This window comes from Rhinichthys klamathensis, unplaced genomic scaffold (assembly GCF_029890125.1).
Source record: "Rhinichthys klamathensis goyatoka isolate OS25496 unplaced genomic scaffold, OSU_Roscu_1.1 h1tg000104l_1, whole genome shotgun sequence".
In the NCBI taxonomy this organism is placed as follows: Eukaryota; Metazoa; Chordata; class Actinopteri; order Cypriniformes; family Leuciscidae; genus Rhinichthys; species Rhinichthys klamathensis.
In genome coordinates this window covers 3,546,759-3,561,954 of record NW_026606643.1, presented here as the reverse complement: position 1 = coordinate 3,561,954, position 15,196 = coordinate 3,546,759, and the positions used below count along the sequence as shown (strand labels likewise).

At 38.5% G+C, this 15,196-nt stretch overlaps 1 protein-coding gene across 1 annotated transcript; it reads right to left on the bottom strand.

Annotated features, from left to right (window-relative positions):
• Positions 1-597: 597 nt before the first annotated feature.
• Positions 598-15,196, bottom strand: rbm18 (RNA binding motif protein 18). Its single transcript, XM_056253381.1, has 6 exons — positions 15,004-15,196; positions 14,165-14,278; positions 6,211-6,337; positions 5,674-5,754; positions 1,859-1,947; positions 598-1,685 (listed from the first exon to the last, which is right to left on the bottom strand). Exons 2-6 carry the CDS (start codon positions 14,269-14,271, stop codon positions 1,523-1,525), a joined length of 567 nt encoding a protein of 188 aa, XP_056109356.1. The 5' UTR covers positions 14,272-14,278; positions 15,004-15,196; the 3' UTR covers positions 598-1,522.

Below are 15,196 nucleotides of genomic sequence, written 5' to 3'. Positions count from 1 at the left end.
TGAACTGATTGTTCTTGGTTTGGAAATGTATTCGAATGAAAGAGGAATAATATTGACGTGACCTCGCGCCCTTTAACATCATATTAATCGACAGATTACACGGCGGAAACTTGGCTCGTTAGTCGATGTGACCGATTTATTTTATCACGCAGGAAAAATTATAGTGTCGAAAAATAAATAAACACAGTAATTTAAGAATAAATGATAAACAAATAAAACAAAAAGCAGACTAAAAGACCTCTTTTATTGGGTTAAATTCGCAAAGACCGCTAATAACTCATGTTAATTCGAATTCAAACCCGGTTTTAATTTAGAAAACAAAATATTTTAGGGTTAAATTGACATTTAATTAATTGAATCCTACTTAAGGCAAGAAATTAACTACCGTAGTATATACTCACTAGGCCTGTTCGTAATTGAAAACGGTCGCAGTTTAATTAATGTATTAAGAAAACGGTGATAGAAAAAAATCCACTATATTATCGATCATTACAGACAGCTCAAATCAACGCAAAAGCAACACAGCAAGATCTTACTGTAATTTAAATACGCACACGTCCACTTTAAGTGAAAGCACAAGAATCCAGTTTGAACATCTCAAGGACCATTTCTTTTATTTTTGAACACAACAGAAGCGAAATCTATCAAAATACCTGGATATTTACACTGGAACCAAACTGTCCTGTTGTGGTGCCCCACTCCAGGTCATGTGATAAAAGCCCTTATCTCTTTAGACTTAAAAATGCAAGATATAATAGTTAAATAAACAATGCAGAATATTGTGCTTCCTTGATATAGGACTCCAACAGGGTAACAAAGAATGGTAAAGTCTGATTTGTATGTAGATTTTGGATCATAAGACTCACAACAACGTTCGCAAGCAGCACATGGGGCAGTTTACTTCGTGGATTAAGAAAAACACACAAAAACACTATATTCTGGAAGAATATCAAGGAAGGGATGTAAATTGAAAAGGTACAAAAACTCTTAAAGGGATAATTCAGCCAAAAATGAAAGTTGTCATGATTTATTAACCCTCATGATGTTTCAAACCTGTACGACAAAATAGTATATTTTGAAGAATATTGGGGTTCAAACAACATTGGACCCCATTCACTTTCATTTTTATAAAAAAAAAATCAGTCATTTATCAAAAAAAATCCTCTTACAGGTTTGAACTGATATGAGAGTGAGTATAAATGAGTAAATGATGACAAAATATTGATCTTTTGACTGATAAATCCCTTTAAACTGAAATTAGTTGGGTAATATCAATATCAAAAAAACGAAATTCACTAGAATTTTGTGGTTAGATTCTGCTTCTATCAGCCGGTCTTTCAGTAAAAATACTCCTCCGCTGGCCGAGAAACAGAACAGCACTACAAATCAAAGGTGTTGGACTCGCTCTTCTCATGACGTATCACAGTCTCACGCTGGCCAAGACACAAGAACAGCTCATCAGCGCACATCTCTCAGTCTGTTCGTGTTGGGTGAAGAGACACTTGGCCAGTTGTTGAAGAGGTCATCTCCTGAATTTGCGAAACTGCTTGCGGTAGGGCTGGGACCTCTTGTCTCTGTTATCGGGGGGCTTGTTGTAGATGTACGCAGAGGGTCCGGAATAGTCATCCGGGTTTTCTTCCATCATCTGCAGCTTGGCTTCAATGGCACGAATCTTTGCATTAACACTTTAAACAGCAGAGGAAATAGAAAAGGAAACCTTCTTATCCAGTCCAAATGGGTCACTTAAGTCAATTTGAGGCTATTTGGAAAGAGTAGATGAGAACAAAAACAAAAACAGGAGGGAATCTGAAGGAAAAAGAGGGAAAATGAAAGGAAGCTGAGAGGTAATGTCCCAAACCTCAGTGTGGTTGGCATCTCCTCTGCTTCGCTGGACGAGGGATCTAAACTGGCCGGCACATTTTTGTCTCCTCTGAAGGGTTCGAACTTCTGAAAGCCAACAAACACACACCAGGATGGATATAAGACAGTTTGTACACGAGACACTGAGACAAAATGGGTTGTTTCATTTAAACACATTTGGTTGCATTAGAGAGCAGAGAAAGAGAGCTGGCTGCTTATTAGTCCTATGCTCTCATGGAACAGTGTGCGAAAAGTTGGGCTACGCAACGTCATAAACATTCATTCCACTCAAAAATGTCCCTCCAACCACCCTTGCGATCATGAGGATGATAGCAGCTCATGGGAATCTGTGGGGAATAAAAACAAAGAGTGATTAGAAAATGCTTTCAAATTGGAGATGATGACACATATTTAGAAGTTATTGAAATGAAAACAAACAAAAAATCTTTGGATTCCACACGGTATTAAAGCACAAAAAAGGACAATGTGAAATTGCTTTTGCAATGCCTTTAACTTCCAAAATGTGACGCGTTTATTAAGTTAACCTGATTAACTGGCAAATGGTGTGGGCTGGGACTTTTTATTTCTTTTAAGGATTGGAATTTGATCTGTTGGGATCAATTTGTTGGATCTTCATCTTGATATTATTAGAAGTGCTTGCTGTCCCAAAGTAAACTTTGGCACGTAACTACTGTACATGCTTAATAAATGATAGTTTAAAATGTTCCTTTTGAGCGGTGCTATTACTTTTCAAAGCAATCAGACCCGGTGGACGATAAAACAGGTGGAAAAAAACATGGGACTTTCATTGAATGACCACATCTAGGGACCAAATGATCAAATATATCAATATCACCCCTCTTTGAAAGTAGGAATACCTGAGCACAGGTATTTTTTTTAAACACTTTTTACAATTTATTAATTTAGGTTTAATTCATTTATTTTTTACTGAATAACTGCTGTGAATAACCATACATTTCCTGTACTTTATTTCAGCTTTATATTTTTTCAGATGCAATTTTTTTTTAAACAACAAAATATTTTTATTTACAACAACACACTGTAAACTGCATATGTTCTTTAGCTTTTCATTTTTTTTTTTGTTAAAAAAAGGATGAACTTGCATGACCTTTGTTAGCAGGGCAAAAACACCAATTATAATAATTTTTCCTTTAAAATTTTTTTTTAAAAATAAATGAATATATAGTCTTTTGAGTAATCCATGTCCTCCTCCCATTCGTGACTGTACACAAGAAGGTTGCACGGGTCGGGTAAGCATAGTTTCTTCTAAAAAATTTACAAATTATGTTTTTTATTGCTGGCACAGCCTTGGTTACTTTAGCAGAAAAATCTTGTGTAAAATAATGAAATAAAATAATAATGAATAATGGAACATGATTCAAAGTAAACTTGGATTTCTTCTCTTGTAAAATCACATCTTTCAAATACCGAAAACCATAAAGCAATGTTCTACAGTCTGTTTCTGAATCTATACATTACATTAAGTTACAAATTTCCCTTTTGTTTATTTTCCTTTCGATCGCTACACTCCACCCAAACAACTGCAAACCATATATACACCACATGATTCGACAGCTCCAGTGAACCCTGGGGCTTCGAAGCGCACAGCTGATACACACACACACACACACACACACACACACACACACACACACACACACACACACACACACACACACACACACACTCTGAGACCTGTGGGTGAGATCGGGCAGTGGTCAGGGGGACCTGGAACCAGAGCTGCCTGCTGCTACTTGTTGTCAACAACCCTGCACTGTTGACCTTGACCCCGGCCTGGTGTCCCTTTCCCCTCAGACGGGGAGGGCCAGAGGGGCGGGATTCTCAACCATACAGGATTTCCTCACTCCCAGCGGCAGCTGCCTATTGTTAAGGAGCAGGGAAGCCTGTGGAGCCCCTCTCTATAGCTTAACTATAGGTGTGATGATGCATGATCTTTATGGACTGTTTTGAAGTAGCAGCATCCTGATATTCCATAAAACAACTATAGAAGCATAAATGAATGTCATGGATTGACTGAAGTTACAGTACAGACTAGAAATGTACGCTTTCTGATGAAAAAATGTGAGTGTGGTGCACATGCAGAACTGTCCACACTTTTCTAGACTGACTGCTCCAACTGCACGTTATATGCTAACCTGTTTAGGTTCACCATGCGTGAGACTTTAGCAATGGATGATGTGCCATTAATTATGCTTTTCATGAGTGCAGTATTCAAACTCGAACACAAAAAACTGGGAAACGTTGGCCTGAGCTATGGTTGTTGCCGCTGTCACAGTGTAGTACCACAGTCAAGCAAGGAATACCACAAAATGAGAAATGACTGGTGGGAAGGTATTTATTTGAAAAAATGCGCTTCCAGTGCTGAGTACTGTTAGTCATCCTTTTACTATCTTTTTTATTCATACACTACACTTCAAAAGTCCCTAAGTAATTAACACTGTTGTTCAGCAAGGACACATTAAATTGATCAAAAGTGACTAAAGATCATTTGAGGCCATTTCTGAATATGCGTTCTTAAGCGATCTCGTGTCTTGTGTGCTCATACGTCATCAACCACCGTCGAAGTTCAATAGGGTTCAACAGTTCCTGCCCCCTTTTGTCAGCGGTGCTGGTTCCGGAAGTATTTTTTTCATTCATTTTTCCCATAGGGATTAAAAAAAGTCTTTGTTAAAGAGTTATGCCATGAACCAAGACATATCAGCTACGAGGTGAATCACAACAGTACAAAAGTTTTCGAAAGACTGTACTTAACGGCTTTAGTGAGGGAAAAACTACAACCCCATGAAGCATTGCAACAGCATTATCGAATTAAAAATTACGGAGAAATATAAAATTTTCATGTACAAATGTTTATATATATATATAAACAATATGTTTTTAAGTTTAATGCAAAATATGCATATTATATTTCTGTACAGCATCATGGTAATGTAGGTCTTCTGCTGTAAAATACGATTCTTTTAAAATTATTTCTTTTTCAACATTTATAATAATAATGTAAAATGTTTTTGTGCATCAAATCAGCATTTTCAGAATGATTTCTGAAGGATCATGTGACTGAAGACTGGAGTAATGATGCTGAAAATTCAGCTTTACGATTAATTTTTTTTTTTAAAGTTGTGAATTGTAATTTTTACTGTATTTTGATCAAATAAATGCAGCTTTAATGAGCATAAGGGACGTCTTACTTTCAAATGGAAGTGAATAACTCAACTTTTAAACTTCTCACTAAACTTTTAAATGGAAGTGAATATTTTTAACAATTTATTTATTTGTGAAAAAAACAGATACTAAAGTAGGATTACAAATCAGAATCAAGAAGTTATCTAAATAACCATCTATCTATATCTTATTTTCAATTTATTTTTTAAATCAAGCTCAAATAAACAAAGCTCAAACTAATTTAGCAAATATTATATTAAAGAATGTTCATTTTATTTCAGCAATGTTAAGTGTTATTTACTTTATTTAAATGAAATAGTGTGGTATATTTACACGCTTTACATCATCCACCCTGCTCTCTAAGACATCAGCGTCAGTCATTCAAATGTCAGAAAACAAAAGATCTGTAGTCTGAACAATGCCCATGATATTCTGGCTTCTAGATATGGCCTTCCTTCAATATAAGTCTATTGGATTTTGTCCTTTTTTATCATCTGTCAGGCAAAAATCGAGAGTCTGATCGCTTTGAAAATTGATTTTAACAAACCACTAACCTACGAGTAATTAGTAAAACAGTAATTGCTATTTGTGATACTTACTCACCTTTACCTGAGCATGAGCCCAACGCACCACTAACTTCTTAGAAAGTGCCAATTTTCCATTCAGACACTGAATAGCCCGTTCAGCCTCCTGTGATGGACAGAAAACACATTTTATGCTTTTATGATGATCACAATCATGCATGCATCTATACACGTCACTATTTCCCTCCTGATCATCCATCTACATTTGAAACCCTCTCTCAAAGATCGCCTCTCCCGAAGTCTCTGGATTCCAAACCTTCCTGTGTGTGTGTTTGTTTGCTACTTTCGGCTGTTGCTGGAAGCATGGCGTAATGATAGGGAACAATAATGGCTGATGATGGATCACTAGCTTTCCAAGCTCTCATGAAGGGTGTGAATGAGATCTATAAACACACATTTCCCCTTCAACAACACCCTTGGGACTGCCTCATATTACACTCTTTATCTCATCAGCTGTCTGGGTGCCTCTTAAAAACGTGCATATCATTTCTAGATCAGAACTGACACTTCCTTTGGTATTTTGGGTTGTTAATTAGATGTTGTAAAGAAGAACGAGAAGAACCTCTTTGGTGTGGAAGTTGACGAAGCAGTATCCTCTTGGCTGGCCCTCCAGAGGACCTGATTTATGGAACAGGAAGTCAAACTGCTTGACTTTGCCAAACTTCTCCAGGAGCTTCACTAGGTGGTACCTGCAGGAACACAGAGTGAGGTATTTTTACTTTGAAGTCCATTTGCCTTTTGCAAAATACCTCCAAAGAATAGGAGTTCAGCACTCACGATGAGATTTTCAAGGACAATGGATTCACGAGCAATTGTATTCATGACGCTTCCTTTAGCAAATGGCACAAATAACTGTACTGACCGAGAATAAAAAAATGAGTGATAACCATTATTAAAGCCACAAGGGAATAATGCATGTCATGGAATCATAATTCTTTGTAAGCAAGGCTTGATCAGAATGACAGGTCGCTTTACACCTTTTTAGCTGGCGTAAATCTTTTATTCACACAATACAAAGGATACAGCAGGGGGACAATGAGGATATAAAAAAGCGGAAGACTGAATTCCCTCAGGAGTTTAATTTAAGACAAACAATTACGACGAGTGCAGCTTCTATAACCTGCTGTACGGTAATAGCCAATAGAAGACATGGGAAATGACTACGGTTCGCCTTAAGCACCTTATTATTGCCAAAAAACACTTACTGATTAAATTTGTGTTTTGGACCCCATTGACTTTCACTAGATAAACACGTCTGTAATCACACTGGTCAATTTTCAAAAGCAACTGGTCAATTTTTTGATGCAGCTATGAGTACAAGTATAAAGAGCTTGTAAAACAGGATTAATGAATTTCTTTCCAAGAGAACTTCACGCTGAACCTGTGCTATTCAAACAAAGAGAGAGTATAAATAGGCCTCTTCAAACAACCATGTCCACAGCATTCAAGAGCAGTCTAGCATAAGACCGAACATTTGCAAGTACCTTTGCTTCAGCATGTTCACCTGTACGTCATCCAAACCGTTAACGTTTAATGTGACTTGACGCTGCATGAACAACTCTATTTGCACCCAATGTTTTTTTAGTATGTTGGCAAAACCACTTTTAAAGAACGCAATATCAACAGTCAATGACATGATGATAATTTTTATGTCAAGATCAAATATTTGATTCTAAAGCACATTAAAAAAATGTTTTTTTTTTTAACTTTATGCCCTAAAAAATATCCGGGTGAAGAAGAAAAGCCTCATTAAAAGGATGCAATTCTTAAAAAGAAAACATTAAGTTTTGCCTCTTTTTTTAAAAGGCAGTTTTTAAAATATAGATATATTATACATTTTTAAATCCTTGGTGCAACCAGTGTGCAGGAACATGAGGGGGGGGGGGGGGGGCAGGAAATAATATCACACGATATTGTGTCAAGTTCAGTAAGTCTGTATCCGAAATCTCCCACTACTCACTATATAGTGAGCTCGCCATTTTGTAGTGCTGTCCGAATGTATAGTGATGATTATTATACCCTATATAGTCCACTCAATGTATCCCAGAATGCATTTTGAAAAGTAGTGTACAACCGATGGTCACTAACCCAAGCCCTACATACCATCATGCATTGCGCTGATCGTAAAAGACCTATCAGCATCATCTTCATCTTTAACTTACAATTTGACGACGTCTCGCTAGCGTAGCAAGAACAGCACGTCGTTTTCTGTGTCTAGAAATCCTGTTTCTTTTGCCAATCCGCAAAATCTTCTGAATCACGAGAACAAACAAACAAAAAAGATTAATATTGAGTGGCATCTCCACAGAGTCTAAAAGCTGTTTTATTAAGAGTATTATGAGCAAGATATTTGATAACGTAGATCTGTTTTTTTTTCCCTAATGTCGACAGGCAAGAGAAAACTGTGTGGCGCGAAAATGAAAATATATGAAATATGTGTATTAATTTTATTTATGTTTATAAGTTATAATCATGTGTGGAGTAACGCATTATAACAGAAACGGACAGAAATGACTTTTAATTTTACAATTTTGGAGAAATAAGCTCAATATAATGTAATGTATTTATAAAAAAAAAAATCTATTTAGCCCAGAGCTGGCTCGGCACCAGCTGACAGATGATGGCGCGTTTAACGGCGCCGAGAGACGATCGAGTAGTGTCCGAAAGTGGTGTTTCTATTATGCTGGTGAGCTCACTATATAGTGCTCTACTCCCTACCCCCTACATAGGGGTTAGGGAGTAGTGGTTTGAGTGGAGATTTCGGACACAGCCTAAGTCTTTATCTTGGCTGCTCTTACTTGTCATTTACACTCTAGTACAGGGATAGGCAACGTCGATCCTGGAGTGCCGCTGTCCTGCAGAGTTTAGTTCCAACCCTAATCAAACACACCTGAGCAAGCTAATCAATGTCTTCAGGATTACTAATGCTTTTAAAGGCAGGCGAGTTTATATCAGGGTTGGAGCTAAACTCTGCAGGACAGCGGCACTCCAGGATCGATGTTGCCTATCCTGCTCTAGTAAATATGAATTATCTTGTCACTAGTGTTGACATTGTCTCCAATTATTCATCTTGACGTAGCGTGATGAATGTGGCATCACACGGGCATCACCTAAACCAAATTCTAGAGATTCAGTAATGCAACTCAGGAAGGCATCCAAGCATTTCCTACAGCTGAGCAAAGGCTGGGAAAGCTACCCAACTGAGTGTCAGGAACGTGCAAAAGACGCGCTCAGGATAAACAACAATGCATTTGTGGAACTACTAGCTTCTAGCATGACAGCCAGAGTGGTCTGGGAGTTGCCTCCTAAACCGAGACAAGGAGATGCCTGGGATTTCTTTGTTGTTTCAGTTGGTTGAGGTTATTTTTAGTCCTGGAAAGGTAGGAACGCAGATAGAACTGGGGGTCCCGGCTTCGGTATTAATGTTTTCCCCTCCTCTCCCAGGAGCTTTTCTCCAAGTAGTATTTCGCACTTTCCCAGCCACCACCCTCTCAGGCTTGGGCCACGGGATCTTCCTGACTTGCTGCAGATTGAAGAGTTGATAGTGGCCCGACTCAAAGAGACAACCTGCAGATTTTTTTTCAGACCACAATGCACGTCCCCAGAGGGCAATAAAATGTGCTGTGGGCAGGAAGAAGGGGTCCGTCTAAGGAGCTTGGAGTATTTTGTGAAAGTGTTGACATAAGCCAAGCATGTCATCTGTTTGGGCCAAAGTCGTCGAAACTCTGCCCACCCACCTGCAACGTCTCTCGTTTCAGTATCGCTGCGCAGAATCAAGAAAACAGCATGGATATCAAGGTCAAGGAGCGATTCCAACAGACACGTGTCTATTTCAGATGATTGGAGGGTGTGGTCTAAGGCCAATGCCGTTTTCCTCCTAGGCCGTCCCATCGGATAGGGCCTGCTGTTCTTTGCTGCCGTAATAACGGACAATGCAAAGCAGAGCTCCAAAAAGCACAAACAACCTGCGGCACATGGTAGATCCATCACCGGCCCTAAATGGGCCCCAGTGGAGCATGGACAGGTCAATATGTCAGCCTGTTATTACGACAGCAGCCCCTGCTTTGTGTGAATTTGTCCGCCACACTACAGGCCTTAACTGTGGGAAACGAACCCTGAAAGAAAGAGTTTGTATGTTTGTGCATGCATGATGGGGTGGAGCTCTGTAAATGTTGACGGATGTTTTCATTAGATGGAAATGCGCAGAAATGTTGTCATCACTGCCCTTATTATGGGTCATCAATCTTCAGCACCTGCCATAGGAATGTCACTCAAACTACAGGTTTAAAGGGTTAGTTCACCCAAAAATGAAATTTCTGTCATTAATTACTCGCCCTCATGTCGTTCCAAACCCATAAGATATTTTTGATGAAATAAGAGAGGGTTTCTGAACCAGCCATAGGCAGCAATGTTACGCCTCTCACGGTTCAAACTAAACAAGGCCGGGCAACAAACTCAAGCTCATCTTCTCTTATATCGAAATTCTCATTTTAGACTTCTAATACGTGACTGGTGTTTTGTTTTGCTCTATCCTCTGCGCTTCCGCATTCATCAATACGTCATGCGTCGGGTCAAAGGTCACTCTTCCACCAGTGATTAAAGTTACAGTGATTATTTGAGGTTGTGGATGATCCTGACATTACTCTGTACACACAGTTCATCTGGAAAAAAAACAATTTAACATTTAGTATTATTGTTTGGCACTAGATTATTTCAACAATTTGTATAATTATAATTTAAACAAAATTGGTTTATGAGCTATATGAGGCATACATGTTAAATAAAAACTATGAAGTGAACAGAATTACATTTCAAGAAACTTCCATTTAAAGCCACGCCCACTTCCGGATTTATCCGAATACAGATACAGTTATTGGCTAGTCTCATATCACTTCCCAGTTCCCTATAATCGGGAATTCTTGATATCAGGACACTAATAAGTAAGTTTCCAGTTTTAGAATGATTATGAGAAAGAGACAGCTCTAGAAGTGGCCGATTCCTCTGGAAGTGTACATCGACTTCGCTCACTAGCGGATTGAGACACACCCTAGACAGAGATTTGGAGCAGGGCTGATTTAACAGGTGGAAAGTATGAGACTTGTGCAATTTAAGCACTGTGACTTGTCATGGTGCCCAAGCACTGACTATCAGTATCATACATTTATAACACATTTCAGTGGAAAAGAAACGAGAGGAATTGAGCAACTGCTCAAATGTGTCCAGAAACTGTAATTTTCCATCTAGCTGCAGCTTGTGATTAATGTAATGATGATGGTGAAACTTACAGTCAAGTAAGGTAGATGGATTAGCACTCAGAAGAGACTGTTTACACTGAAAGAACAGAATGATTTTCTTTTTTGTCCGACTGAAATTTGTTGGTGACTACTTGCAGAACTGTAAATGTGAACTTCGCAGGCTTTTCCAAAACGGTGATGTATTGAGATCAATCATATTAAATAAATAAGGCTGTTTGTAAAGTGGCGAGCTGGAATGAGTGACAAATAAGTGTTTTTTAAATGAATTACTCTTACATCAGAATCTAAGCATCACAGCTGATTTTTCCTATGTTTTCCAAAATGTTACTTTAGCTTGCTACTTTATAGAAAACTGACAGATGATAATTGCTTTTACATATAACATAAGAGAGACAAATGGAGTGTTCGTATTGTGTTTTTGTTTTCAATGCCAAAAACTACTGGGTAAATCTCACAAAAACTGTCAACAAATGTCATATTTCACACATATTTTGCATTAAAGGTAGGGTAGGTCGTTTTTGGTCTAAAAAACTTTTTCCCAAATTTGTTTAAACTTTCTATATATATCAATGCATAATTAAAATGTAAGTACTCTGATAAAAAGAGTATAAAAATCGAGTGACTCTAGACAGTTTAATCTGCACTAAACACAGCTCATTATTTCCTGCCGGGACGAAACAAAGGATTGGCTTAGGCGACTGTCACTCTCTCGCAACCATGGCAACACCCCCGCTGCTACATGCGCTGCCCACATGCGCGCACTCGTTTGACTCGAGGTGGAGGGTAAGAGACTAGTAAGAGACACAACTACATGCAAAACACGGCGTATATGTTATGAATCTTACACGAAATTCACCTTCATCACAGTGTAACTGATTGTAATGGGAAAACGTGTATCAATGCAACCTGTTTTTAGCTTTGCTTTATGTTACTAGCTCGTTAACGAATCAAACTCAATATATTTTAAACTTTACCAGTATCGATATGCTAGCTTGATAGTGAGTACTAACAGCCATGTTAGTTGTTTATATTCATAATGATAAAGTTAGGTATTTTATTACATGCGAGTCTGACATGATGTCACTACATGCACTGCTCCTCTCCGCTCGGCGCTGGTAAGCGCGTCCTCCAGCTGTGAGCTGTCGGCATCGCGCGTTCATGTGTTTTGGGGGCGTGGTTTTGGAAGGAGCCCAGAATGGAGGGGGTGGAAGTGAATGGAGATAAGTAGCTGTGTTTATTACAGCCCTGAGAGGACTACAGACACTCGATTTTTATACTCTCTTTTCCAGAGTACTTACATTTTAATTATGCATTGATATATATAGAAAGTTTAAACAAATTTGGCAAAAAGTTTTTTTTTAAATCCTACCTACAATACCTTTAAGACATAAAGCTTGTATTTTAGGCCACTAAATTATTTTTTGCATTGTGAGATAACTTTTATTATAATTAAAGGAGAACTCCGGCGCAAAATGAACCTTTGGTCTAATTACACATTGTTACCTAGTCAACCGTTATCTGAGATTTGTTTTCATGATTATCGAATGTAAATAGTTTTATCTCTACAAACAGTTTAGCCTATATAACGCTAGTATATAGGGCATAGTGTAATGACAAATAAAAATCGCTTGTTAATACTTATTACTTATTAAAACTTATAATTTTTAAATTATCAGCAATGGCCGATAAGTTTTTCTGTTTCGCCTATAATTGTCTGAAGCCGCTTTTATTTAGACAACAACAAGACTCTTATTTTGACAGTGACAAGAAAGCCAGCGCCTGACCTTTAAATTAGTGGATGCGTCCGAAATCACATACTCTCTTGGGTAGGTTCTTATTTTGAATGAGAAATTACTTTACGACCACTAAAAAAGTAATTTCTATATAGTACGAATGTGTGTTGTATGAATGTAATCTGGATACATTCACCATGTTGTTATCATCATGTGACCTACCGGTGTCAGTTATGTCACTTCAGTGTCATTCATAAATGCTCTCCTGTGGCCTCATGGGATAGTAAAGTGTCCATCGTACGCACACTTCAGAATCTCACCCGGAGGAAGCAGGTCATCCGGGAACTTTTTGCTTACTCTATTAGAGTACTAAAATTAGCATTAACTGGTCTTTATTTGAGAAAATATTTTTCCAGTACTCACAAAGTTACCAGATTACTGACTGTTGGTTAGTTAATTTCTTTTTATTTATGTTTCAAATATTACTTTATTTGTGAAAAATACCATAGTATGATTACAGAATCAAGAAGTTAGTAAAGCATAAATTCATAAAGTTCAACTTTTTATATTGATTCATTTTACAATTCAATTTCTAATTTAGTAAATATGTAAAATAAATTTAATTGTCATTGCAGCAATTGTTATGCATGTTAGTTAAATTAAAATGTTGAAATAACAGCCACCCTTCTCTCTAAGAAATTGGTATCAGCCATCAAAAATGAGTTCGGATCACCAAACAAGGTTGATAAACAGGTGTAAACAAATCCAAACTGTCCAAAAGGTTATTGTGCTGTAACCAGTTGATCCATCACACTGAATCCCTCAAAGCTTTTACCTCATCTCCTCGGTTTCTTCATAAATCTCTCTGGTGATCCCTCCACAGCTGCTACAGTGCAATACCTAAAGTACCTTTCTACCTCCCTACTCAACTACTACTCTCAATTATCCACTTACTTGGAAACCCCAGGAAAAAACTGCCTTTGGGTGAACGCTGACCTCACATAGCAGGACTTCACCACTGTGTGTGTGTGTGTGTGTGCAGCATCTGCAGGACCCTGAAGTGGAACTCACTACTACAAACACTCCCAGCATGTGAACTAATTAATCTTCCCAATCACCAGCCTGTGGGCATCACGGCTGTTTTCATTCAAGCAGGTTATTTAAAGAAAAACAGAGGAGCGAGAGGGAAGGAAACGCCTGTCTAGACGCCAGCCCGGGCAAGCCGTACATTTTCCAGGGGCGCTCTCGCATCGTGTGCTATTTCTCTCGCGCTTCCCTTCCGTGTCACCCGGCCACCCCCTCTCCACCTTGAGCAGCCGCTACAGGTTCACAAAGTAAACACGCCAGGTGAATGAGAAATGATGGCAGCCCCTCAGCAAAACAGGTCTCCACGGCCGAGCGGCTCTCTTTAACACGGCTTGTCGTCATCTGCTCATTCTCCAGCACAAAGACACGCTCGGCTAATCAATCACCCGGGTCTGCCTCAGAGGCAGTGCAGCACTGGGTTTCTGCGCAGGCAAACACTCACTCTGTGATTTTGGGGTCAATGTTGCCGATCCAGAGCCGATGACCGTCCTGTGCCGAGCCACCTGACAGGATGGAGGCATTCTCCACAGTCTCCGAGGCAGACTGCATTAGGGGCCTGAGGAAAGTCAGAGAGCTATTTCAGTCATGTTCAGGTAAGTGTGTGTGTGTGTGTCTATCTATCTATCTATCTATCTGACTGTGTCTATCTATATATCTATCTGTCTCTATCTATATATTATCTACCTATCTATCTGACTGTCAATCAATCAATCAGTCAAACTATCTATCTATCTGACTGTCTGTCTGTCTGTCTATCTAGCTAACAGACTGTGTCTGTTTGTCTGTCTGTCTGTCTGTCTATCTATCTATCTATCTATCTATCTGTGTATATCTATCTATCTATCTGTGTCTATCTATCTATATATCTATCAATCTATCTATCTGACTGTGCATCTATCTATATACCTAACGTTATATCACATAACAGCTCAAATATACATAACTGAACTGAACACTTCCATAAAACTCTAATTTCATATCAAACGTATAATCACCCTCTGAGAGCGCGATGCATGCAGAACAGTTACAGTTTAGGTCTCTTGGTGTGAAATTAGCCATGCCAATTAAAATGAAGTATGAACATGATAACGTCAATATGATATTTTACAAACCATTTGTCGTTTAGAAACAATCACAGATAACGTTACTGTTATAAAAAAAATATACTGATAAACAATATAAACTAAAGCCGAAAAATAATTAATTATACACATCAATGGCTGTTGAGCTAACAACTAGCAAGCAGTCTTAATAGTTTACATACGTTAGCAAAACACTCACCCTGCTCTCGTATTCCTCTCCTCTGCTCTCTAAACCTAAACTAAATATGCTATGTGCAAAATCTGGTGGCACTGCCTCAAAACCTAAAATTCATCTCGTTTATATGCCACACGAACGAGTCAGACAAAAACATTGAGTGCAGCCAGTTAGCTTTAGCATCCCTAACATCAACAACGGCGCCATAAAGTGACGT